At 51.3% G+C, this 24600-nt stretch overlaps 1 protein-coding gene across 2 annotated transcripts in view; it reads left to right on the forward strand.

Annotated features, from left to right (window-relative positions):
• RYR1 (ryanodine receptor 1) overlaps positions 1-24600 on the forward strand; it is a 125040-nt gene that overhangs the window by 39187 nt on the left and 61253 nt on the right. For both annotated transcript variants that reach the window (XM_061139217.1, XM_061139216.1), the window contains exons 32-58: positions 376-462; positions 627-853; positions 2356-2968; positions 4498-4773; positions 5115-5315; positions 5867-5978; positions 9444-9590; positions 12158-12431; positions 13457-13571; positions 13657-13789; positions 14392-14486; positions 16072-16207; positions 16458-16644; positions 16737-16845; positions 17219-17339; positions 17433-17602; positions 17896-18116; positions 18199-18289; positions 19205-19345; positions 19753-19916; positions 20013-20091; positions 20345-20434; positions 21120-21260; positions 21598-21672; positions 21773-21848; positions 22911-23034; positions 23340-23455. In XM_061139217.1, coding sequence (XP_060995200.1) covers positions 376-462; positions 627-853; positions 2356-2968; positions 4498-4773; positions 5115-5315; positions 5867-5978; positions 9444-9590; positions 12158-12431; positions 13457-13571; positions 13657-13789; positions 14392-14486; positions 16072-16207; positions 16458-16644; positions 16737-16845; positions 17219-17339; positions 17433-17602; positions 17896-18116; positions 18199-18289; positions 19205-19345; positions 19753-19916; positions 20013-20091; positions 20345-20434; positions 21120-21260; positions 21598-21672; positions 21773-21848; positions 22911-23034; positions 23340-23455 — 4321 coding nt within the window. The remainder of the gene's footprint in view (positions 1-375; positions 463-626; positions 854-2355; positions 2969-4497; positions 4774-5114; positions 5316-5866; positions 5979-9443; positions 9591-12157; positions 12432-13456; positions 13572-13656; positions 13790-14391; positions 14487-16071; positions 16208-16457; positions 16645-16736; positions 16846-17218; positions 17340-17432; positions 17603-17895; positions 18117-18198; positions 18290-19204; positions 19346-19752; positions 19917-20012; positions 20092-20344; positions 20435-21119; positions 21261-21597; positions 21673-21772; positions 21849-22910; positions 23035-23339; positions 23456-24600) is intronic.

Here is a 24600-nt window from a genome sequence, read left to right on the forward strand (position 1 = left end):
TCAAGGAAAACCCTAGGATGGACCAGAATTCTAAAGTGGTATTTTCCTTTTCAACATTTGACTATGGAAGGTTTCAAGCACACAACAAAATTAAAGGAACTGTACAGTGAGGGCCTATATACCTCCATCATGAATCTGCAAAGTCCCAGATGGCAGCTTCCCCTGAGGAGGTGGAGAAGGTTGGCCTTGCTGGATCAGAGGTGGTACAGTCCATGCGCAACCTCATGGCCACTGTGGAGCCTCCCATGCCCGAGTTTGGATCTGTAGGCACCAGCAGGATCAGCCTGGGGTAACTGGCTCTAGAGTTTGGGATCTGGAGTCAACACCACCTCCAGTTCATCCTCTTCCTCACCCTGCCCTCTTTTCCCTTGCCAGGTGGAACCCAACACAAAGCTGTTCCCTGCCGTCTTTGTCCTGCCCACGCACCAGAACGTGATCCAGTTTGAGTTGGGGAAACAGAAGGTCCGTGATGGGGCGCGAATGGGGGCAGGCTGAGGAGGGAGGTGCGGGAGGTCAGGCTGAAGTGTGTGCGGCGGGGGTGTAGTCTGGGAGGTCTTCCTGGAAGCAGAGCGGTGGGATCCAGCGGACTGGGAATCCTGACCCGTGCACACCTCTTCGCCCCCCAGAACATCATGCCGCTGTCGGCCGCCATGTTTTTGAGCGAGCGCAGGAACCCCACGCCTCAGTGCCCGCCTCGGCTGGAGGTGCAGATGCTGATGCCCGTGTCCTGGAGCCGCATGCCCAACCACTTCCTGCAGGTGGAGACGCGGCGGGCGGGCGAGCGGCTCGGCTGGGCGGTGCAGTGCCAGGAGCCGCTCACCATGATGGCGCTGCACGTCCCCGAGGAGAACCGGTCAGGGCCCGCCCCGGCGCCCAGGGGTGGGGCGGGTACCTCAAGCCCTCTGGGGTCTGGATCCCACTGGGTGCCCCCTCCCTGTTACCCCTGGGGCTCCAGATAACACCCCAAGAGGCCCCCAGACCACCCTATTATCCGCAGATAGCACACCAGGGGGCTTTCAATCCATTTCAGCAGGCTCAGACTCACCTCCGGAGATGCAGACTCAGCCCAAGCATGTCCAGATAACACCCCAGGGGACTCCAGACCCATCTCAGGGAGCCAGATCCACATCAAGAAGCTCACACAACACCCCAGGGGCCTCAAGTATACTTCAGAGGGTCTTGAACATTATTCAGAGAGGCTTAGATACACCCTAGGGTCTCTCGGGAGACCCTACACAGGGAGACTTTAGATGTGTCCCATGGAAATCTTTAACTCACTCCAGGGGACTCAGACACACCCAGCTAGACAGTATTCTCATGGATGACAGCAAAGTTTTTTACCAACTCTAAATGTGGCCAGGATCCCAGAGTGACCCCAGGAGGCTCCCAACATGCTTCATCTTTCCTTTATTCACTCATTCAACAAATAGCTCTGAGCCCCTCCTGTGTGACAACAGCGTTCCAGGTTGGAGACACCAAGCTCTTGTAAACGGCCATTCTAGTAATGCTCAGACCTACCCAGAGGGATTCAGACCCATCCCCAGAGTCCCCAGACACACCCATTTATTCATTTGTTCCTACAGCAAATATTTGTTGATCACATTTGTTGTGCAGTCACTCAGTCGTGTCCGACTCTTTGTGACCCCATGGACTGCAGCACACTAGGCTTCTCTGTCCTTCACCATCTCCTGCAGTTTGCTCAAACTTATGTCCATTGAGTCGGTGATGTCATCCAACCATCTCATCCTCTGTCATCCCCTTCTCCTCCTGCCCTCAATCTTTCCCAACATCAGGGTCTTTTCCAATGAGTCGGTTCTTTGCATCAGGTGGCCAAAGTATTGGAGCTTCAGCTTCAGCATCAGTCCTTCCAATGAGTATTCAGGGTTGATTTCCTTTGTGCTTAGTCCTTTTTAGGTGCTGGGAATATAGCAAACAAACAAAACAGGCAGGAATGTCCTGTCCTGACGAACTTTACATTCTGGTGGTGTTCAAATATATCCAGGGTACTCAGACCTGCCAGAGTGGGGTTTAGACCCAACCTGGAATCCCACATACATCTCACAGTCACCGGATCTTTTCCCTGGACTCTTAGATCCCCAGGGTACCAGACCATCCTATAAACCCCAGATGTTTCCCAGGGAGCCCCCAGATCAGTGAGGGACTTCTAGAACCATTAAAAACTCTCCTAGACTCAGCTCCGCAGACCTCACAGAATCTTGATCCAGCAGAACACTGGGATTCCCTGCTAGGACCACCATCACTCGCCTGAGCACCTCTTTGCCTCTCTGGTCTATGTCTCTGCCTCTCACCTCCTCCGCTCGCTCTGTCTCTGATTGTGGCCCATTTCCACCACAGATGCATGGACATCCTGGAGTTGTCTGAGCGCTTGGACCTGCAGCGGTTCCATTCGCACACCCTCCGCCTCTACTGCGCGGTGTGCGCCCTGGGCAACAACCGCGTGGCCCATGCTTTGTGCAGCCACGTGGACCAGGCGCAGCTGCTGCACGCCCTGGAGGACGCGCACCTGCCCGGCCCTCTGCGAGCAGGCTACTACGACCTCCTCATCAGCATCCACCTGGAAAGCGCCTGCCGCAGCCGCCGCTCCATGCTCTCTGAGTACATCGTGCCCCTCACGTCTGAGACCCGCGCCATCACTCTCTTCCCACCCGGAAAGAGAGCGGACAACGGTCCCCGCCACCACGGGCTTCCTGGCGTCGGCGTCACCACCTCGCTGCGGCCTCCGCACCATTTCTCAGCCCCGTGTTTCGTGGCTGCCCTGCCAGCTGCTGGGGCGGCAGAAGCCCCGGCCCGCCTCAGCCCCAGCATCCCTCTGGAAGCTCTTCGGGACAAAGCACTCAGAATGCTGGGAGAGGCGGTGCGAGATGGTGGGCAGCACGCTCGTGACCCAGTCGGGGGCTCCGTGGAGTTCCAGTTTGTGCCGGTGCTCAAGCTGGTGTCCACCCTGCTGGTAAGGACTTCCTCCTGCTCCCCTCTGTCCCGGTCTTTTCCGCAACCAAATCATCCATACGTCCATTCATCCACCTATACCTGCATACATTCCCCCTCCCATTTATGCATCCACCCACCCATTCATCTCTCCATCTATACACCCTTCACCTTCCAACTTATCCTTTTATCATTTACTCATTCACTTTTCCTTCCATCCATTCATCTGTCATCTATTCATCTTCCTTCTTTTTGTTCAATCATTTAACCACCCATCATTCATCCTCCACCCACCTTTCCATCCATCCATCTGTCCATTCAAACATACCCCCATCTGCCCATCCAAAAGTTCATCATCTATTTATCCTTCCAGTCTTCACCCATTATCTATCCATCCATCTCTCCATCCATCCCTGCCTCCATCTATCCAACTTTCGATCTAGTTGTCCATTCAACCTTCCATTCATCCATACATCATTTCATCCACTATTTCATCTATCCACCTACCCATTTATTTATTTATCTATTTTCCCTTCATACATCCAACCATCATTCTCCTTCCACTGTGTATCCATTCATCCACATATCCATTCATCCACCCATCCACGGATTCATCCATTCTTCCATCTTCCACCTACCTGTCCATCAATCCATGCATCTCTCTATCTATATGTATTAAGTACCCACAAATCCATCCAACCATCTACACCTGTTCATTTACCCACTCATTCACTCATTCTCCATCCTTCTATCCATTCTTTATTTCATGTACTCTTTCATTCACTACCCATCTAATGATTCTTACATATAAACATCTATCCAGTTTTCATACACAAATCTGTCCACCCATCCATCTATCCATTCCACCCCAGTACGTAGTTACTTATGCATTTATCTATTTACCTATCCACTCATGTACTTGCTTATGTGTCTATCAAACCCCATGTATCCACCCACCTCTCTAAACATCATTTACCCTGTCATCCATCTACCCACCATCTCTTCTTCCCCCTTTACCTTCACCTTTCAATCCATTATCCACCTATCCATAGACTTCTTCACACCTCTGCTATTTTATCTATTCATCCACCCAGTCACCCAGTTCTCCCCCATTCATTCTTCTCTCTCTTTCCCCACTATTTTCCCTTTCATTTACCCCCTCTCCTTCCATCTCTTAGCATCTCCATTATGTTCACTGAGAGCTGGCATATACTGGGAGCTATGAGGGCCTCTATCAGATGTAGGATGTGTCCTGTCAGAGATGCTCAGGTTTGGGAGAAAGGACATTCACTTGTGAAGGGAGAAGTGCTCATATTTGGCTATGTGATCTGGGCTGTGTAGATGGGACACAGGGTATGGATCTGGGAGGATCTTAAGGAAGGTGGATGGTGGGACAGGGGGATGCCATTCCTGTTTGTAGGAGGAATTGTATCCAGTCAATGCAGCGATGAATCTGGCTTGTGCTGGAGAATCAGGTCTGGGGAGTGAGGCTGGGACTTGATTACGGGAGCCGTGCAGGCTGCAGTGACAGAGCCAGCCTTTGTCCCCTAGGTGATGGGCATCTTTGGCGATGAGGATGTGAAACAGATCTTGAAGATGATTGAGCCTGAAGTATTCACTGAAGAAGAAGAGGAAGAGGAGGAGGAGGAGGAGGAAGGGGAGGAGGAAGAGGAGGACGAGGAGGAGAAGGAGGAGGACGAGGAGGAAGAGGCACGGGAGAAGGAAGATGAGGAAAAAGAGGAGGAGGAGGAGACAGCAGAGGGGGAAAAAGAGGACTTGGAGGAGGGGCTGCTCCAGATGAAGTTGCCCGAGTCTGTGAAGTTACAGGTGAGCTGGTTCTTCCTGTTTTTCCAGCCTCCATCCCTCTGGGCTGGGAGATGCAGGGCCTGGTGGGGCTGGAGTCTGGACTTTGCCCCAAGGTAGTGGGGCACCGTGGAGGGGCATAAAGCAGGGGAGTGCTGCTGGCTTTGAATGAGCTCTCTGGTTTCCTTGTGGGAGGTGAATTAGAAGGATGAGACCATGGAGATGGCCGCCTTGAGGATCCAGGCAGGAGACAGTGGTGGCTCGACCTGAACAGGGCCGTGGAGTTGGGAGGGAAGGCAAGAAGAGTTTCAAGGAAGTCATGGTCTCACCACCATCCCACCTACCACATGGCTATCATCCCACAGATGTGTAACCTGCTGGAGTATTTCTGTGACCAAGAGCTACAGCACCGTGTGGAATCTCTGGCAGCCTTTGCAGAGCGCTATGTGGACAAGCTCCAGGCCAACCAGAGGGACCGCTATGCCATCCTCATGAAAGCCTTCACCATGACTGCAGCTGAGACAGCCCGACGCACTCGCGAGTTCCGCTCCCCACCCCAGGAGCAGGTCCTCTGACTCCTGACTCCAGCTGGCTTACTGTTTTACCCCTCAATCTCAGCCTCTCCCCTTGCCCTTGAGTATCACGGGTGATACTCAACCTCTAAGTCTGACTTTGACCTCTGACCCTATTGATACACTTAACTGTTACTCTCTTGTGTGTGTGAGTCGCTCAGCTGTGTCTGACTCTGCAACCCCATGGACTGTAGCCCACCAGGCTCCTCTGTCCATGAAATTCTCTAGGCAAGAATACTGGAGTGGGTTGCTGTGCCCTTCTCCAGGGGATCTTCCCAACTCAGGGATCGAACCCAGGGCTCCCTCATTGCAGACAGATTCTTTACTGTCTGAGCCACCAGGAAAGTTCCGTTACTCTCTTACCTCTCTCTGAACCAGATTTCTGAGCCACTGCAGACTGACCCTGACTCCTTTCGAACCTTTAGCCACCCAGATATTCTTCACTGATTCATGAGCTTAGACAGGAACTCACAGTTGGATATTTGATGCTCAACCTCAGAGTTCCTGCTCTGGGATCTCTCACTCTAATCTCTGACCTTGCCTAGATCAACATGCTATTGCACTTCAAAGCTGCTGAGGATGAGGAAGAATGTCCTCTCCCTGAAGAGGTCCGACAGGATTTGCTCGAATTTCATCAAGACCTGCTGACACACTGTGGTAAGAGAGGAGATCAGAGAATCCACCTCCCAAACTTTCTTTTGAGACCTGTCTTGAAGTTTTCCTAAGATTTTCTGATCTTAAATATCTACAGGTCTTGTGAAGTAACTGTTGGTAAAATGAATGACTGAATGAATGAACATATTAGTGAACAGGTGGATGATGTGGAAGGATATGTTTATGTGGGTGTTTGGATGGATGTACATATGGGCTTCCCAGATGGCGCTATGCTGTGCTTAGTCACTCAGTTGTGTCCAGCTTTTTGTGACCCCATGGGCTGCAGCCTGCCAGGCTCCTCTGTCCTTGGGGATTCTCCAGGCAAGAATACTGGGTTGGGTTTCCATGCCCTCCTCCAGGGGATCTTACTAACCCAGGTATAGAACCCAGGTCTCCTGTATTGTAGGCGGATTCTTTAGTGACTGAGCCAGCAGGAAAGCCCAAGAATACTGGAGTTACCCCTTATCCCTTCTTCAGGGGATCTTCCTGACCCAGGAATCAAACCAGAGTCTACTGCCTTGCAGGTCGATTCTTTACCAGCTGAGCTACCTGGGAAGCCCCAGCCACCAGGTGGCGCTAGTGGTAAATAATACACCTGTCAGTGCAGGAGACCAGATTTAATTCTTGGGGTGGGAAGATCCCCTGGAGGAGGAAATGGCAACCCACTCCAGTATTCTTGCCTGGGAAATTCCATGGACAGAGGAGCCTGATGGGCTACAGTCCATGGGGTTGCAAAGATTCAGACATGACTGAGCGCGCGCGCACACACACACACACACACACACACGCATACACACACACGGATGAATGGCTATCAGTTCAGTTCAGTCTCTCAGTCGTGTCCAACTCTTTGTGACCCCGTGGACTACAACACGTCAGGCCTCCCTGTCCATCACCAACTCCCAGAGTTTACTCAAACTCATGTCCATTGAGTCGGTGATGCCATCCAACCATCTCATCCTCTGTCATCCCCTTCTCCTCTTGCCTTCAATCTTTTCCAGCATCAGGGTCTTTTCAGATGAGTCAGTTCTTCGCATCAGGTGGCCAAAGTATTGGAGTTTCAGCTTCAGCATCAGTCCTTCTAGTGAATATTCACGACTGATTTCCTTTAGGATGGACTGGTTGGATCTCCTTGTAGTCAAAGGGACTCTCAAGAGTCTTTTCCAACACCACAGTTCAAAAGCAACAATTTTTTGGCGCTCAGCTTTCTTTATAGTCCAACTCTCACATCCATACATGACTACTGGAAAAACCATTGCTTTGACTAGACGGACCTTTGTTGGCAAAGTAATGTCTCTGATTTTTAATATGCCGTCTAGGTTGGTCATAACTTTTCTTCCAAGCAACAAGCATCTTTTAATTTCATGGCTGCAGTTACCATCTGCAGTGATTTTGGAGCCCCAAAACTAAAATCTGTCACTGTTTCCCTATCTATTTGCCACGAAGTGATGGGACCAGATGCCATGATCTTAGTTTTCTGAACGCTGAGTTTTAAGCCAACTTTTTCACTCTCCTCTTTCACTTTCATCAAGAAGCTTTTTAGTTCGTCTTCACTTTCTGCCATAAGGATGGTGTCATCTGTATATCTGAGGTTATTGATATTTCTCCCAGAAATCTTGATTCCAGCTTGTGCTTCATCCAGCCCAGCGTTTCTCATGATGTACTCTGCATATAAGTTAAATAAGCAGGGTGACAATATACAGCCTTGACATACTCCTTTCCCTATTTGGAACCAGTCTGTTATTCCATGTCCAGTTCTAACTGTTGCTTCTTGACCTGCATACAGGTTTCTCAAGAGGCAGGTCAGGTGGTCTGGTATTCCCATCTCTTTCAGAATTTTCCAGAGTTTGTTGTAATCCACACAGTCAAAGGCTTTGGCATAGTCAATAAAGCAGAAGTAGATGTTTTTCTGGAACTCTCTTGCTTTTTCTATGATCCAGCAGACGTTGGCAATTTGATCTTTGGTTCCTCTGCTTTTTCTAAATCCAGCTTGAACATCTGGAAATTCACGGTTCACGTATTGTTGAAACCTGGCTTGGAGAATTTTGAGCATTACTTTACTAGCGTGTGAGATGAGTGCAATTGTGCAGTAGTTTGAGCATTCTTTGGCATTGCCTTTCTTTGGGATTGGAATGAAAACTGACCTTTTCCAATCCTGTGGCCACTGCTGAGGTTTCCAAATTTGCTGGCATATAAGTGAATGGACAAGTGTGTGAACTGATGGAGAGAACAGCTGAATAAAGAAGTGAGTAAAGAGATGGCTGGCTGGTTGGGTGAATAAAAAGAAAGATGGCTTGCGGGATGGTTGGCTGATCTCTATTGTTTCTCATAAGAAGTCAGCTGATCATCTTACTGAGATTGTTTTTGTATGTGATGACTCATTTTTCTCTGGCTGGCTTTCAATATTTCTCTTTGCTTTTGCCTCTAAGCAGTTTGAGTATGATGTATGTAGGTGTGGAACTCATTGAATTTATCCCACTTGAGTTTGCTGAGTTTCTTAAATGTGTAGATTAATATTTTTCATCAAATTTGGGACTTTGGGGCCATTATTTTTCTTTTTTTTTTCATTATTTTTCTAAATAGTTTTCTGCCCCATTCTCATTGCTTCTTCTAGGACTCCCATTATGCATATGTTGTTATACTTGATGGTATACTATGGGTCTCTGTGGCTCTGTTAATTTTTATTCATTCTTTTATTAAGGCTGGATAACCTTTGTTGTTCTATGAATCAAGTTCATTGATTCTTTCTCCTTCTATCTCAAATATGCTGTTGTGCCTCTCTAATTTTTAAATTTCAGTTATTGTACTTTCAGTTATTGTACTGGCTTCTATATAGTTATTTTTGTATCTAGTTCTTTTTATTATTGGGTTGGTTTTTTTTTTTTTTTTCTGCTGTGTTGGGTCTTCATTGCAGCGAGTAGGGGCTTCTCTCTAGTTGCAGTGTGGAGGCTTCTCATTGTGGTGGCTTCTCTTATTTCACAGGCTCTAGGGCTTGTGGGCTCAGCAGTTGCAGCTTGTGGGCTCTACAGTGTGGCTCAGTAGTTGTGGCCCTTGGCCTTAGCTGCCTTGAAACATATGGGATCTTCCTGGACTAGGGATCGAACCTAAGACACTTGCATTGGCAGGTGAATTCTTAACCACTGGACCACCAGGGAAGTCCTACCTCTTTATCAGTAGTCTCTATTTGATGAGTCACTGTTGTCATACTTCTCTTTAATACTTTAGACATGGTTCCTTTAGTTCTTTGAAGATACTTGTAGTAGTTGGTGTAAAAGACAAACAATTCAAAGAATGAATAAGTGAACAAATAGATGAACATATAAAGAAATAAATGAAAAACCCCATGAACACACACACATGAATGAGAAATAAATGTGTGAATACGTGAATGAATAAAGAAGTAAATGATTCAGCAGATTAATAAGCAAACAGATGAATGACATGCCTTCCCTTCTTGACCACCTCCAGGAATTCAGCTGGAGGGGGAAGAGGAGGAACCAGAGGAAGAAGCCACCCTGGGCAGTCGCCTGATGAGCCTGTTGGAGAAGGTGCGGCTGGTGAAGAAGAAGGAGGAGAAATCGGAGGAGGAACCACCTGCCGAGGAGCGCAAACCCCGTGAGGACTGGGGCCACCAGGGAAGAGACGGGGGTGGGCCAGGCAGCCCTGTGCTTAGGGAGCTTCTGGCTACAAGACAGGCCCAGGAGTGGCACGAGGGATGGGCAGGTGGTATTAATGAGAGAGGAGGAGTGGAGGGTGGGGTGAGAGAGGAGGCCTGCTGGAGGTGTGGCCCAAGCGCGGGGCCTGCACAGTGTGTGTGTTGAAATAGCGTGGCACATGGCTGCCAGAGGGGAGCCACACCTCCAACCTAGGACTGGGGGCAACTCCTGCACCACCGTGGTTTCCAAGGCTCTTCATTGTTTTTCTTTTATTTCTTGGTGAAACAATTACTGTGTTGAGGGATAGGAAAACAGTCATAATAAATGTTGGACCAGTAGGTCATTATACAAACTATGTATTAGCACCATATAACAAGGACAGAGTCCCTGACATTGCTACAGAGTTTATTCTATAACATTTAATAAATTATTGGACCAACTCTGGGCCAGGCGCTATTGTTAGAGCTGGGGAATATATTGATTCATGGCAAATATAAGGGGAAAAAGTGGAAGCAGTGATAGATTTTATTTTCTTGGGCCCCAGATCACTGTGGATGGTGACTGCAACCATGAAATTAAAAGACGCTTGTTTCTTGGAAGGAAAGCTATGACAAACCTAGACAGCATATTAAAAAGCAGAGACGTCACTTTGCCAACAAAAGTCTATATAGTCAAAGCTATGATTTTTCCAGCAGTCATGTATGGTTGATTTACAGAGTTGATTCACAAAGAAGGCTGAGCACCAAAGAATTGACGCTTTTGAACTGTGGTGCTGGAGAAGACTCTTGAGAGTCTCTTGGACTGCAAAAAAAAATCAAACCAGTTAATCCTGAAGGAAATCAACCCTGAATATTCATTGGAAGGACTGTTGCTGAAGCTGAAGCTCCAATTCTTTGGCCACCTGATATGAAGAGCCGACTCATTGGAAAAGACTCTGATGCTGGGAAAGATTGAGAACAGGAGGGAAAAAGGGCAGCAGAGGATGAGGTGGTCAGATAGCATCACTGACTGAATAGGCATGAATTTGAGCAGAGTCTGGCGGGCTACAGTCCATGGGGTCACAGAGAGGTGGACATGATGGAGCGACTAAACACAGCACACTCCCTGGAAGACAGTGGAGGACAGAGGAACCTGGCATGCTACAGTCCATGGGGTCGCAAAAAGTCAGACACGACTTAGGGACAAACAACAACAAAGATTCAAAGTCTCTACCCTGAAGGAGTTTAGAATATTACAAAAGATATATATATATATGTATATATACATATATATATATATATATATACCATAATGTCAAATGACCATAGATGCTAATAAGAAAAACGAAGTTGAGTAGAGAAGAAAGAGGGACAAAGATGGAAAGGTTAGAATGGGGGGAGAGGATCCAAAGATTTGGGAGAAGATGATTGGTACAGAAAAAACAGCCTGTGCAAAGGCCCTGAGGCAGGAACATCCTTGGTGCATTTAGAAGCCAGCGTGACTGGAGCCAAGTGAGCAGGAGAGGTATTGAATATGAAGTCTGATGTGATGGGTCCAAAGTGTATAGAGCAGATGGACAGAGGGTAGGACATGTCACAGGTCATCATTCAGTGCCAGTGCAAGAAGGTTTCTCCTAACCCTGAGAGATGGGAAACATCTATCTTCTTTCCCAGAAATCCTGGGAAGAATAAGTGCCATGAGAGAAAGAGCAATAGAGAGAGAAATGGATGCTGGATGTAGGGGAGGAGAGTCCTGGCGAAATCACCCGGGAAAGAAAACAGTTCATTTTTTACATTATTTTCAAATGCCACCAATGTCCTCACAGTTTCTCTTTGTGTCTGTTGTCTCCCATGATGAAAAATTGGCTGGGTTTTGTTTGTTTTTTTTTTTCCCACATCGTTTGGCACATGAGAGCTTAGTTCTCTGCCCAGGGATCAAACCCATACTTCTTTCATTGGAAGCGCAGAATCTTAACCACTGGACCACCAGGGAAGTCCCCAAAATTGGCTGCATTTTTACAGAACAAGGGCTTTGCTGATAGCTCAGCTGGTAAAGAATCTGCCTGCAATGTGGGAGACCTGGGTTCAATCCCTGGGTTGGGAAGATCCCCTGGAGGAGGGAAAGGCTACCCACTCCAGTATTCTTCTCATGGAGAATTTGATGGACTGTATAGTCAATGGGGTCGCAAAGAGTCGGACACGACTGGGCGACTTTCACTTCACTTTGCTTTACAGAACTAATGGAATTACCATTTGTGCTTTCAAAGATGCTCCTAATAGCTCTCTAGTACTGTGTATCTGGTGGTACACATTCTTTTTCCTCTTGAAAAGGGGGCTCTTGTGGTCTGGGTATAGGGTGAAGATGACAGAGACTCTTAGGGCTATATAGAACAGAGTCTGCCAGCATCTGTCCAGTCCTGGCAGGGGTAGAGTGGGGTTTAACTGGTAGCAACTGAGAAGCCCTTTGGCAAGAAGGGCCCCTCTTGCATTGTTCTGGCTCATAGCCCTGTTCTGGGAAGACCGTTCAGACCCTGTGTCCCCTTTCCAGAGTCGCTGCAAGAGCTGGTGTCCCACACGGTGGTGCGTTGGGCCCAAGAGGACTACGTGCAGAGCCCGGAGCTGGTCCGCGCCATGTTCAGCCTCCTGCACCGGCAGTACGATGGGCTCGGGGAGCTGCTGCGCGCCCTGCCCCGGGCCTACACCATCTCCCCCTCCTCCGTGGAGGACACCATGAGCCTGCTGGAGTGCCTCGGCCAGATCCGCTCACTGCTCATCGTGCAGATGGGCCCCCAGGAGGAGAACCTCATGATCCAGAGCATCGGGTGAGGCCCCGCCCTTCACCTATTGAGGCCCCTCCCCTTCCCTGCTGAAGCCCGTCCCCTCCCCCTTTGAAGCCCCGCCCCCTGCTGAATCCTGTCCCTCCCCTGCTGGGGCCCCTCCCTTCCCTGCTGAGCCCCGCCCCTCCCCCCGGGAAGAGACCGGAGCCCTCTGGGCTCCAGCTTGTCGCCGCCTCACGTCCTCTGGATGCAGCAACGTGCCCCTCCCCACTTCTGCCCCATCCTCGGGGTGGTGTGCTCCTCCCAGCTGCTAGACTGTCTCCCCTTACCTCTCCACTCACTCCTGGGGAGCCTCTCGTACTTGCCTATGACTCTTGGCACAAGATTTGCACCCTTTGAGCTTCAGTCTGTAAATTGAGAAAGAGCCACACCTACCTCTCGGAGTCGTGATGTGGCTTCAGTGAGCAGGTGTGTTGTTTAGTCGCTAAGTTGTATCCGACTCTTTTGCAACCCCATGGACTGTAGCCCAGTCCCCCATGGGATTGCCTCATTGTCCCAGGCAAGAATCTTGGAGCGGGTTGCCATTTCCTTCTCCGAGGGATCTTCCCAACCCAGGGATCAAACCCACATCTCCTGCTTGGCAGGCGTATTCTTTACCCCTGAGCCACCTGGGAAGCCCAATAGCAACAGTACTAGGTTTGAGCACTCACTCAGTGTCAAGTATGCCATGTTCATTCACCCAACAAACATCTGTTGAGCACCTACTATATGCCAGGCCCTTTCTAGGCACTTGGCAATACAACATGCAACATGCTAGAGATGTCTGCCCCAGGGGAGCCCACCTTGGATCTTTGCCTGGTTTTCTTGTCTGTGAAACAGGGATAATTATAGCTCCTGCCTTCCAGAATGGACATGAGGCTTGGATGAGTTCAGATCAGTAAAGGGGGCGGTGCCGGGCACAAACTAGGAGTTCAGTAAATGTGAACTCTTACCACAGTCGAGGTGATGGCTCCCCCAAAGGTCTGGGGGCTTGCCATGGACTTGACCCCATGCACTCGGCCTGTCCACAGGAACATCATGAACAACAAGGTCTTCTACCAACACCCGAACCTGATGAGGGCACTGGGCATGCACGAGACAGTCATGGAGGTCATGGTGAACGTCCTTGGGGGTGGTGAATCCAAGGTAAAGGGGCTGTGTGGCCCAGGGAGCTCAGGGGAGGGGGCCAAGGGGGGCAGGCACTGACCACTGGCCCACCCTGCCCACCCAGGAGATCCGCTTCCCCAAGATGGTGACGAGCTGCTGCCGCTTCCTCTGCTACTTCTGCCGCATCAGCCGGCAGAACCAGCGCTCCATGTTCGACCACCTGAGCTACCTGCTGGAGAACAGCGGCATTGGCCTGGGTAAGAAGCCCTGAGCCCACTCCTGGCAGTCCATCCAGGCCGGGCCCCACTCTCCGCTGACTCACTCAGTCATTCAACAAATGTGCATGTGTGCATGCTAAGTCACTTCAGTCATGTCTGACTCTTTGTGACCCCATGGACTGTAGCCTGTCAGGCCCCTCTGTCCATGGGATTCTCCAGGCAAGAATACTAGAGTGGGTTGCTATGCCCTCCTCCAGGGGATCGTCCTAACCCAGTGATCAAACCCTCATTTCTTATGTCTCCTGCATTGGCAGACAGGTTCTTTACCACCAATGCCACCTGGGGAACTCAACCCACCCCAAATCTGGCCCTGTAATGAGTAGTGTTGGGGATACCCAGATAGCCCTGGGCCTGGCCCTCATGGGGCTCACAGTGGAGTGGGGAAGACAAACGCATCCTGGACTGAGACAGCTTGGACTGCTCAGGCCTGGGATGGGGAAGCACGGGTCAGAGGAGGCACCTGACCCAGGCTGGGAAAGAGGTGGTCAAGGAAGTCTTCCTGGAGGAGATGAGATAAACAAAAGTAAGACAGTCAGCCAGGCACCTCTAATGAACATTCTCATTGCCTCTCACCCCCACAGGCATGCAGGGCTCCACTCCCCTGGACGTGGCAGCTGCCTCTGTCATCGACAACAACGAGCTGGCCTTGGCATTGCAGGAGCAGGATCTGGAGAAGGTATGGAGGGAAGAGGCCTGGCCCATACTTGACCTCCTGGGGCACCTGCAGATTTGGGATACACTCTAGGGGTGCTGTTGTGCAGGATCCAGAACTGAATCACAAGAGGAATAATCTCAGGAAAGGAACAGGACCTAGTCACTCAGTCACGGTGTGTGTGTGCGCTTAGTCATTCAGTTGTATCTGCTTCTTTGTGACCCCAGAGCTGAGTGAAAATCCAAGCCCCACCTCCCCAGCCATGTGGCCTTTGCATGTTTCTTGGCCATCTGCGCTCCCTGCTTCTGTGTATAGCGGTAAAGAGCAGCAGCTATAAAGTTCAGCAACTTAGGTTCAACTCTCCACACTGCCCCCCTTTGCTGTGTGGCTTTGGACTAGTGACTTAAATCTCCAGGCTTCCATCTCCTCATCTGTAGAATGAATATAATAGAAATAGTTTCATGTAGTTGTTCTGAGGATTAAATGAGTTAACCCACAAAAGCATTTACAAAACAGTACACACTCTCTGACAGTTAAATAATTTATTTAACAAATGTTTATTGAGCTCCTATTATGTGTCAGGACCTGTCCAAGGCAATAGGGGTATGACAGTGATTGAGATGGTAAAAAATCCTTGTCTTTGTGAAGCTGACATTCTAGTTGGGAAGATGGAAAATAAACATGATGAATAAGAAAATATATAAGTAAATATATATATATATATATATATATATATATAAGTAAATATATAAGTAAAATATATAAAATAAGGGCTTCCCAGGTGGCTCAGTGGTAAAGAATCTGCCTGCCAAGTAGGAGCTGCAGGAAATGCGTGTTTGATCCCTGGGTTGGGAAGATCCCCTGGAGGAGGAAATGGCAACTCACTTCTAGTAATCTTGCTAGGATAATTCCATGGACAGAGAAGCCTGGTGAGCTACAATCCATGGGGTCGCAAAGAGTCCGACACAACTGAAGTGACGGAGCATGCACACATGCATGGTGTATTAGCAAGTGACAAGTGTTAAGGAGGAAAAAACAGGGGAGGGATATCAAGTGTTGGAAGGGTGTGCCCAAATTTAGACAAGAGTGGTCACAGAAAGCCTCACTGAGAAAGTGATAGGTAAAGTTCTGAAGGAGACAGGGGCCATACGGACATGGAGGGGGAAGGAGAGCATTCCAAGCTGGGAAACAGCCAGTGCAAGGGCCCTGGGGCAGGAGTGAACTCAACAAGTTTGATAAACAGCAAAGAGACCAGTGTGGTTGTAGCAGAGGGAGACAGGGTGAGTGCTAGGAGGTGAGGGCAGGGAGGTGACAAAGGCAGGCTATATGGAGGGTCTTTGGGCATAGCCCTAAGTGAGATGGCATCATGGTATTTGCAGGGTCCCTCTGACTGTGTGGGGGACAAACTGGGGGTTTAAGGGAACAGTGAGCCCAGGGAGAAGGTGGCTGCGATGGTCCAGGGGGGAGATGATGGTGGAAGATGAGGGTTATTGGCTGAGGGATCCAGAGACAATCGGATGGCAGAGGTCCTGGGGAAGACAGGGACTTGAGCCTTGGCGAAGAAGGTAGTGTGGGTCGAGCCCCTGGCTGAGCCTCCCTCTACGCCCAGGTGGTGTCCTACCTGGCTGGCTGTGGCCTCCAAAGCTGCCCCATGCTCCTGGCCAAAGGGTACCCAGACATCGGCTGGAACCCCTGTGGTGGCGAGCGTTACCTGGACTTCCTGCGCTTCGCTGTCTTTGTCAATGGTGAGGCGGGAGGTGGAGGTAACAGGGCGGTAGGCTGGGGGCGGGGTCACAGGTCAAACCTCCCTTGGGTGTGGTCCATATTCTAGGCCAGAGGCCTGGCCTGGGCAGGGGTGCCTCCTAGTGGGCACAGGGCAGGGTCCGGAGATCAACGGGGGCCTGGAGTTCACCCCCGAGGTGCCAGGTTGAGGGCCGCCCAGGGACAAACCCTGGGCAGTGGCTCAAGAGGCCTCGTGACTCTGCGAGCCACCAGGTGAGAGCGTGGAGGAGAATGCCAACGTGGTGGTGCGGCTGCTGATCCGCAAGCCCGAGTGCTTTGGGCCTGCCCTGCGGGGCGAGGGCGGCTCGGGGCTGCTGGCCACCATTGAAGAGGCCATCCGCATCTCCGAGGACCCTGCTCGGGACGGACCAGGCGTCCGTAGGGACCGGCGGCGCGAGCAGTGAGTCTTCCGACCTCTCCTCGACAGAACAAATCACCCTCCCCAATCCCCTTGATGCCGCCCCCTCCTCACATCACCGCCTTCTCCTGCAGCTTCGGGGAGGAGCCCCCCGAAGAAAACCGGGTGCACCTGGGACATGCCATCATGTCCTTCTACGCAGCCTTGATTGACCTGCTGGGACGCTGTGCGCCAGAGATGCATGTGAGACCTGAAGCCCCGGCTGGGGCACGGGGCATGGCCAACCTTGAACCTCTTCATTCAGACATTCGGTGACATTGATATAGCTCTTGCTGTGTGGCTGGTCCTGGGCCAGGCAACGCAGGGGACACACCAATAACTAAGAGCCTGTGGCCCCACTCTCATGGACCTCCCAGTCCAGTGGAGGAGACCAGGCAGTGAAAGCGGGCTTGTCAGGGCTACAGGCGAACAGCGCAGGCAGAGGGATCAGGGCTGGAAATTCTAGCATTCACTCCAGCAGACAGGGTCCTGCTTTATGTGCCAGTGGGTCAGGAAGGGATGGAATGAGCAAATGCGGTGTGGGGTGCCCGATGACATGCCCACCTCCCCTCTCCAGCTAATTCAAGCCGGTAAGGGTGAGGCCCTGCGGATCCGTGCCATCCTGCGCTCCCTTGTGCCCCTGGACGACCTCGTGGGCATCATCAGCCTCCCGCTGCAGATCCCCACCCTGGGCAAAGGTGCGGAGGAGCGGGACTCAGCAAGGGACTGACGCTGGGGAGGAAGCAGAGGGGCCCCAAGGGCAGCCCTGATCCCAGTCTCCTTGCCCACAGACGGGGCCCTGGTGCAACCAAAGATGTCAGCATCCTTTGTGCCCGACCACAAGGCGTCGATGGTGCTCTTCCTGGACCGGGTATATGGCATTGAGAACCAGGACTTCCTGTTGCACGTGCTGGACGTGGGGTTCCTGCCCGACATGCGGGCGGCTGCCTCGCTGGACACGGTGAGTAGCCTGGCCACCCTCCCGGCCTCCACAGTTGAGAAGGGTCATGGGAACGCCTGCAGAACAGCCTAATCTGGGTAATGAGGTAGTCTGGATAATCTGGTAATGAGGGTTCATTAATTGACTCCTAGACTTTTGTATATGTTTGAAATTTTCTTAGTCCAAAGTAATAAGGGTACTAGAGACTGGGAGGAGCAGGTTTGGGGCGAAGATCAGAGGCCTGGCTGGTTGAGTTGCCAGGGCAACCCCAGGAGCGTGCACGGGAGACCTGATGTCCCCACTCTGCGCCCCAGGCCACTTTCAGCACGACAGAGATGGCGCTGGCGCTGAACCGCTACCTGTGCCTGGCGGTGCTGCCGCTCATCACCAAGTGTGCGCCGCTGTTTGCGGGAACCGAGCATCGCGCCATCATGGTGGACTCCATGCTTCACACGGTGTACCGCCTGTCCCGCGGCCGCTCGCTCACCAAGGCGCAACGCGACGTCATCGAGGAATGCCTGATGGCGCTCTGCAGGTGGGGCGGGGCCAGGTGGGCGGGGCCACGAGTGGGGCGGGCCCTGGGGAGAGATAACCCCGCCCTGTGCGTGTCCCCGCAGGTACATCCGCCCGTCCATGCTGCAGCACTTGCTGCGGCGCCTGGTGTTCGACGTGCCCATCCTTAACGAGTTCGCCAAGATGCCGCTCAAGGTGAGGGCAAGCCCGCTTCAGCTTGCGTATTTCCATGCTCCACCCACCGCCTTGCTCTGCAGCTTTTCAGTATCACATCGCCTGGGCCGGTTAACCTGCAAATGTTCGGGCAGCAGGCCGCATAGAAACTTCTTTAATATTCTTATTTTCATACTAGGATTCCCAGGTCATTCACTTTGCGTCATTGGTGCCTCTAGCACTGCCTAATTAGAGTTTAATTCGCCCAGCAGTGAGCCAGCCCCCCTTAATTAGCATATATTTGTGTGGGACGCACCGCTTTTTCTAATCAGTAAGCTTATTCACATGCTTAGACCACCAGCCTTCCGCTATTCAAATGAGAACATTTACTTGAATCAACAGTACCACAGCTATCCTACATATTTTCACTGTCTCGCCTATTATTTTTTCATTTGCATGCTTGTTTGCCTAAGGAGATACCCCCAACTCACATATCTTAACTATTTTGTACAATACATCTAAATCAGCCCATTTCAAATTTGCATATTGGATGGTAGAGGCTCTCTCCCCAATTACCATATGTTTGCATGGAGTACTGAGTATGTTTCTACTTGCCATGTTAATTCACATAAAGACAGATCACTTCATCTTTATGCCCATTTGCACACGACCCTTCCCATGGACTAATATCCGCATGCTTATTTGTGTAAAGCAAATCCAGCTTTGATTTAATGCCCATCCCAATTCTGAATAAGAGTGCCAAATTTAAACTGTCCAGGATCACTTCCCAATATGCATATAATTCTCTTATTAGCATGTCATTTGCATGATCTACACCTCCTTCATTTAAATTTAAAATTTAAAATCAGTGGCACCCTGGGCCTCCCTAGGCCTTCATTTGCCTACCACCTGTTTATGTCTCCCTCATTTGTGTGTCCCCCTCTTGCTCCCACCCAGCTCCTCACCAACCACTATGAGCGCTGTTGGAAGTACTACTGCCTCCCCACAGGTTGGGCCAACTTTGGGGTCACCTCGGAGGAAGAGCTGCACCTCACTCGTAAACTCTTCTGGGGCATCTTTGACTCGCTGGCCCATAAGGTCTGAGCACCCAGGGCTCCTGAAAGAAACCTGTTTGGAGGGCTTGGGATCTGAAGTCAGGGATCCAAAATGAAATTCCCAGTTTGGGGGTTCAGGGAGGGATGCGTCTCCAGTTCTGCAGGTCTGGATCTAGGAGGATCTATGATGAGTTGGGTCCCTGGTTTGAATGTCATGGAAGAGGGAATGGGGGACTCTAGTTTGGGGGCTTGGAGAGGATTAATTAGGGGTGCTTTGAGAGTCCGGGTGGGTCTGAGGTTTGAGTTTCAGAGTGAGACCATACTTCAGGTCTGAGGGCTTGAGAAAGAGGGTTGATTATTGGAGGGGTGAATTTGAAGTCCTGGGGCTCCAGAATTGGAAGGCTCAGCCAGGCCTGCAGTGACCCATCCTGCCCCCCTCACATTCCCCAGAAATATGATCAAGAGTTGTACCGCATGGCTATGCCCTGCCTGTGTGCCATCGCAGGGGCCCTGCCCCCGGACTACGTGGATGCCTCATACTCATCCAAGGCTGAGAAAAAGGCCACGGTGGATGCTGAAGGCAACTTTGATCCTCGGCCTGTGGAGACCCTCAAGTGAGGCCTGCGGGCAGTGGGGGGCTGGGGGAAGGAGGTTTCAGAGATGGAAGGACGGGCCAGATCCAACATCTGGTGACCCCATCCCCCCAATAGTGTGATCATCCCAGAGAAGCTGGACTCCTTCATTAACAAGTTCGCGGAGTACACACACGAGAAGTGGGCCTTTGACAAGGTCAGCATTAGGATCCTCCCCTCCCCAGGAACTCCCCACCCTTGCCCACCTTCCTCAAGACCTCAGCTTTCCTCCAGACCCAGATCCTCCTCGAGGGCCCCAGATTTCCCTGAGACCCATAACTCCTTTTGGAGCCCTCAACCCCTCCAGGGCTCCCCTTCAGTGTTCCCCAGGCTGGTGTCCACCCCTCATCCTGCTCCCACCCTCAACTCCATAGTGACACTGTTCCCACCTGTCCCATCTCATCCTTCAGATCCAGAACAACTGGTCCTATGGGGAGAACATAGATGAGGAACTCAAGACCCATCCCATGCTGAGGCCCTACAAGACCTTTTCAGAGAAGGTGACCAAACCTTGGGACAGAAAGTTGGGGGTCCAAAGTTGGGGGCTTCAGAGAGGAGGAGGCAGCTTCATAGGCTTGGATCTAGCTGGATCTGTGGATTGGAGTTCCTCACCCATGGCCTTTTGTTGTTGTTCAGCTGCTCATTTGTGTCCAACTCTTTGGGACCCTGTGAACTGCAGCATGCCAGGCTCCCCTGTCCTTCACTATCTCAAACTTGCTCAAACTCATGTCCATTGAATCAGTGATGCCATCCAACCATCTCATCCTCTGTCGCCCCCTTCTCCTCCTATCCTCAGTCTTTCCCAGCATCAGGGTCTTTTCTAATGAGTCAGCTCTATGGACTTTGCCTTCTGGCAAACCTGACTGCCTCCCATAGATCACGGACTCCTGGTGTGTCTTCTTTTAGAAACAGTCAGAGGGATTAGGTTTGATTCCTTGACCATACAACTTAACTTCTCTGAGTCTCATGTGTAGCATGGGATGATAAGAACTTGTTTGGGAGGCTGTGTTACAGGGCAGGTAAGAGACTTGGTTTTGAAGTCGGACTGGACCACTTCCTAGACATGTTGTCAAGGGTTTTCCCCTTCTTGGGACCCTGGTGGCCAATGAGGCTGAGCCAGGAGGTCCTACCTCCCCCTCCCTCTCACCCCATTCCACTAACTCCGCTCCCTCCTGTGCACCCCAGGACAAAGAGATTTACCGCTGGCCCATAAAGGAGTCCTTGAAGGCCATGATTGCCTGGGAATGGACGATAGAGAAAGCCAGGGAGGGTGAGGAGGAGAAGACGGAGAAGAAGAAAACCCGGAAGATATCACAAAGCGCCCAGGTGGAGGCGGGCGGGCGGGGCGGGGGCAGGGGGTGGGGTCACGACGCAGTGGAGAGCGGCTAGAAGGGGCGGGGCCAGGAGGGGTGGGGCCAGGTAGGATGTGGGGTTGAGAGAGGGAAAAGGGCCCAAGGGAAGGAAGTGGGGTCAGCGGTAGCGGGGAGGCCAGGAGAGGGGTGCAGGCTAAGAGATCTGGAGCCTGAAAAACTGCAGAGGGCAGAAGAGCAGAGGGTGGCTTAGAGGCAGGCCTTTAAGGAAAGGTGGCAAGGAGGGGATAAATTGGGTTGGGGCCTGGGCTTCCTGCGAACCAATCATGCCCCCCCCTCCCCTGTCACCCCAGACCTATGATGCAAGGGAAGGCTACAACCCGCAACCCCCCGATCTCAGTGGAGTTACCCTGTCTCGGGAGCTGCAAGTGAGTCTTCTGGCCCTTTATTTGGGAACATGGAGGTGTCTGTGGCAGGAGGAGAACATCCTCTGAATGTGGGCCTTGACCCCTTTGCATCCACTCCTAGGCCATGGCGGAACAACTGGCGGAAAATTACCACAACACATGGGGGCGCAAAAAGAAGCAGGAGCTGGAAGCCAAGGGTGAGGGCGCCCACCCCACCCCCGCACAGACTCCCCTTCTCCGCAGTTCTCCTAGTCACAGGCTCTGGAGTCCTAAGGGCCTGGGTTAGAGTTGCGTGACTTTGAACGATTGCTTTCACCCCCATTAAACCTTCCTTTCTGTGTCTCTCAGTTCAGTTCTGTCGCTCAGTCATGCCCAACTCTTGGCGACTCCATGGACTGCAGCACCCCAGGTTTTCTTGTCCACCACCAACTCCCAGAGCTTGCTCAAACTCATTCATGTCCATTGAGTTGGTGATGCCATCCAACCATCTCATCCTCTGTCGTCCCCTTCTCCTCCTGCCTTCAATCTTGCCCAACATCAGGGTCTTTTCTAATGAGTCAGTTTTTCCCATCAGGTGGCCAAAGTATTGGAGTTTCAGTTTCAGCAAGAGTCCTTCTAGTGAATATTCAGGACCTATTTCCTTTAGGATAGACTGGTTGGATCTCCTTGCAGTCCAAGGGACTCTCAAGAGTCTTCTCCAATACCATAGTTCAAAAGCATCAATTTTCAGCACCAGGCCTTCTTTATGGTCCAACTTTCACATCCATACATGACTAATGGAAAAACCATAGCTTTGACTAGATGGACCTTTGTTGGCAAAGTAATGTCTCTGCTTTTTAATATGCTGTCTAGGTTTGTCATAGCTTTTCTTCCAAGGAGCAAGCGTATTTTAATTTCATGGCTGCAGTCACCATCTGCAGTGATTTTGGAGCCCAAGAAAATAAAGTCTGTCACTGTTTCCATTGTTTCCCCACCTGTTTGCCATGGAAGTGATGGGACCAGATACCATGATCTTAGTTTTTTGAATGTTGAGTTTTAAGCCAGCTTTTTCTGCGTCTCTGCAGTGAGGATAATCACAGCGTTTACTCCTGTAGGGCTGTGGGGAGGATGTGGGGAGCATCTGAAAGCAATGGTTGGTTATTCTTATCTGCCTATATTACTATAATTATGCACACTCTCAACTTCAGGAACCACGTCAATGAGAGATCTGGTTTCCCCCTCCCACCAATGCCCCTAATTTCTGATCTTTGCTGCCCCAGGTGGTGGGACCCACCCCCTGCTGGTTCCCTACGACACGCTCACCGCCAAGGAGAAGGCGCGAGATCGGGAGAAGGCCCAGGAGCTGTTGAAATTCCTGCAGATGAACGGCTACGCGGTCACCAGGCAAGAGGGCTGGAAGCTGGGCGGGGGAGCGGTAGGGATCACGCGCGGAACCCCAGCAAAAGCTGGGAGAGGCGGATCCTAAATTGCGGAGGCGGAGCCAGAGAGAGGAGGCTGATAGGGCGGGAGGGCGGGGTCAGAGAGGGGTGTGGCCTGTGGGCGGAGGCGGGGCCGGAGGGGAGGAGTCTAAGAAGGGTGGGGCCTGGAAAACGGAGGTGGGTCCCGTAGGAGTCCAGGGGAACCTGGAAAGAGGCAGGAAACACCGCGTGTCTGGGTCTGAGCTGACCTCTCGCTCCGCCTGCACGCAGAGGTCTTAAGGACATGGAACTGGACACGTCTTCCATTGAGAAACGGTTCGCCTTCGGCTTCCTACAGCAGTTGCTGCGCTGGATGGACATTTCTCAGGAGTTTATCGCCCACCTGGGTACGAAGAATTCCCTCCCTGTGCCCGCCTTAGCTGCCGTTTCATCTAGGGACCCAGTTTATGCATTTCTGTTCCCGCCCCCACGCCCTCCCCATTTAGTCATTGAGCCAGACATTGTCCTATGGATTGAGAATAGGACATGAACAAGATAAAGATCCCTGTCCTTCGGCAACTTACATTCCCGCGGCGGATACATTCCCTCGGTGGATTCAGACAATTAACGTTGGAAATGACGGGATCACTTCGTGTGTTAGAAAGTGATTAGTGTTATGGGGAGAGGAATACACTAGAGCCAGCTAAAGAGGGCTGGGAGTGTGGGCCGGATGTAATTGTAAATAGAATATTCCAGGAAGCTAGGGAGAGAGCTACTTGGTCATCTGGGGAGAGTATTTCAGGCAGAGGATCAGCCCGTGCAGAGGTTGCAGATGTATTAGGAGGTCCCTGTGGCTGAAGCAGAGTGGGATGGGTGGGGTGGTGGGGAGACTGAGAGGAAATGGGGTCAGAAAGGTGACAGAAAGATCACGCCAGGCTTTGCAGGCCATGGTGAGGACTGTGGCTTGTTGCTCTGAGTGAGATGCTGCCCTGCGAGCAGTCTAAGCAGCAGAGTACCCTGGTCTGCCTTGGGTGTTCACAGGCTCCCTCTGACTGCCTGTGGGGGGTCAGGGGCAGAAGGGAATGAGGACTGGGAGACTCTGGGTCTAATTTGAAGGCTGAGGTTGTGGAGATGTCCTGCAGATGCCTCTTACATGTCACTAAGAGTCACAAGTGGGACCCCTGTAATCCCAGCTTCTCCCAGAGAGCCACCCCAGAACCCCAAATTTCCTTCAGCTAAGTGAAAGGCCCAGCAGGATTCATTCACACATCTCACCCCAAATCCCATGTGAGTGGGACCCCTGTGCTGCACACCCTCCTGGAAATCCCCTTTCCTCCTGAACTTTAACCTCCTCATCTGTGAAATGGGGATTCTGTTCACTGCAACCAGCGGTCGCTCTGTCCCTTATTTGCTGAGTGACCTGAAGCAAGCTGTTGCACCTCAATTTCCTCATCTGTAAAATGGGGACAAAGGACCAGTCAGGCCTCCCATGTTGGGAGGAGATTTTACAAGGACATGTCTCACACTACCAGGGACATAGCAAGTGTTTAGT

The sequence above is a fragment of the Dama dama genome, chromosome 4 (genome assembly GCF_033118175.1).
Source record: "Dama dama isolate Ldn47 chromosome 4, ASM3311817v1, whole genome shotgun sequence".
In the NCBI taxonomy this organism is placed as follows: domain Eukaryota; kingdom Metazoa; phylum Chordata; class Mammalia; order Artiodactyla; family Cervidae; genus Dama; species Dama dama.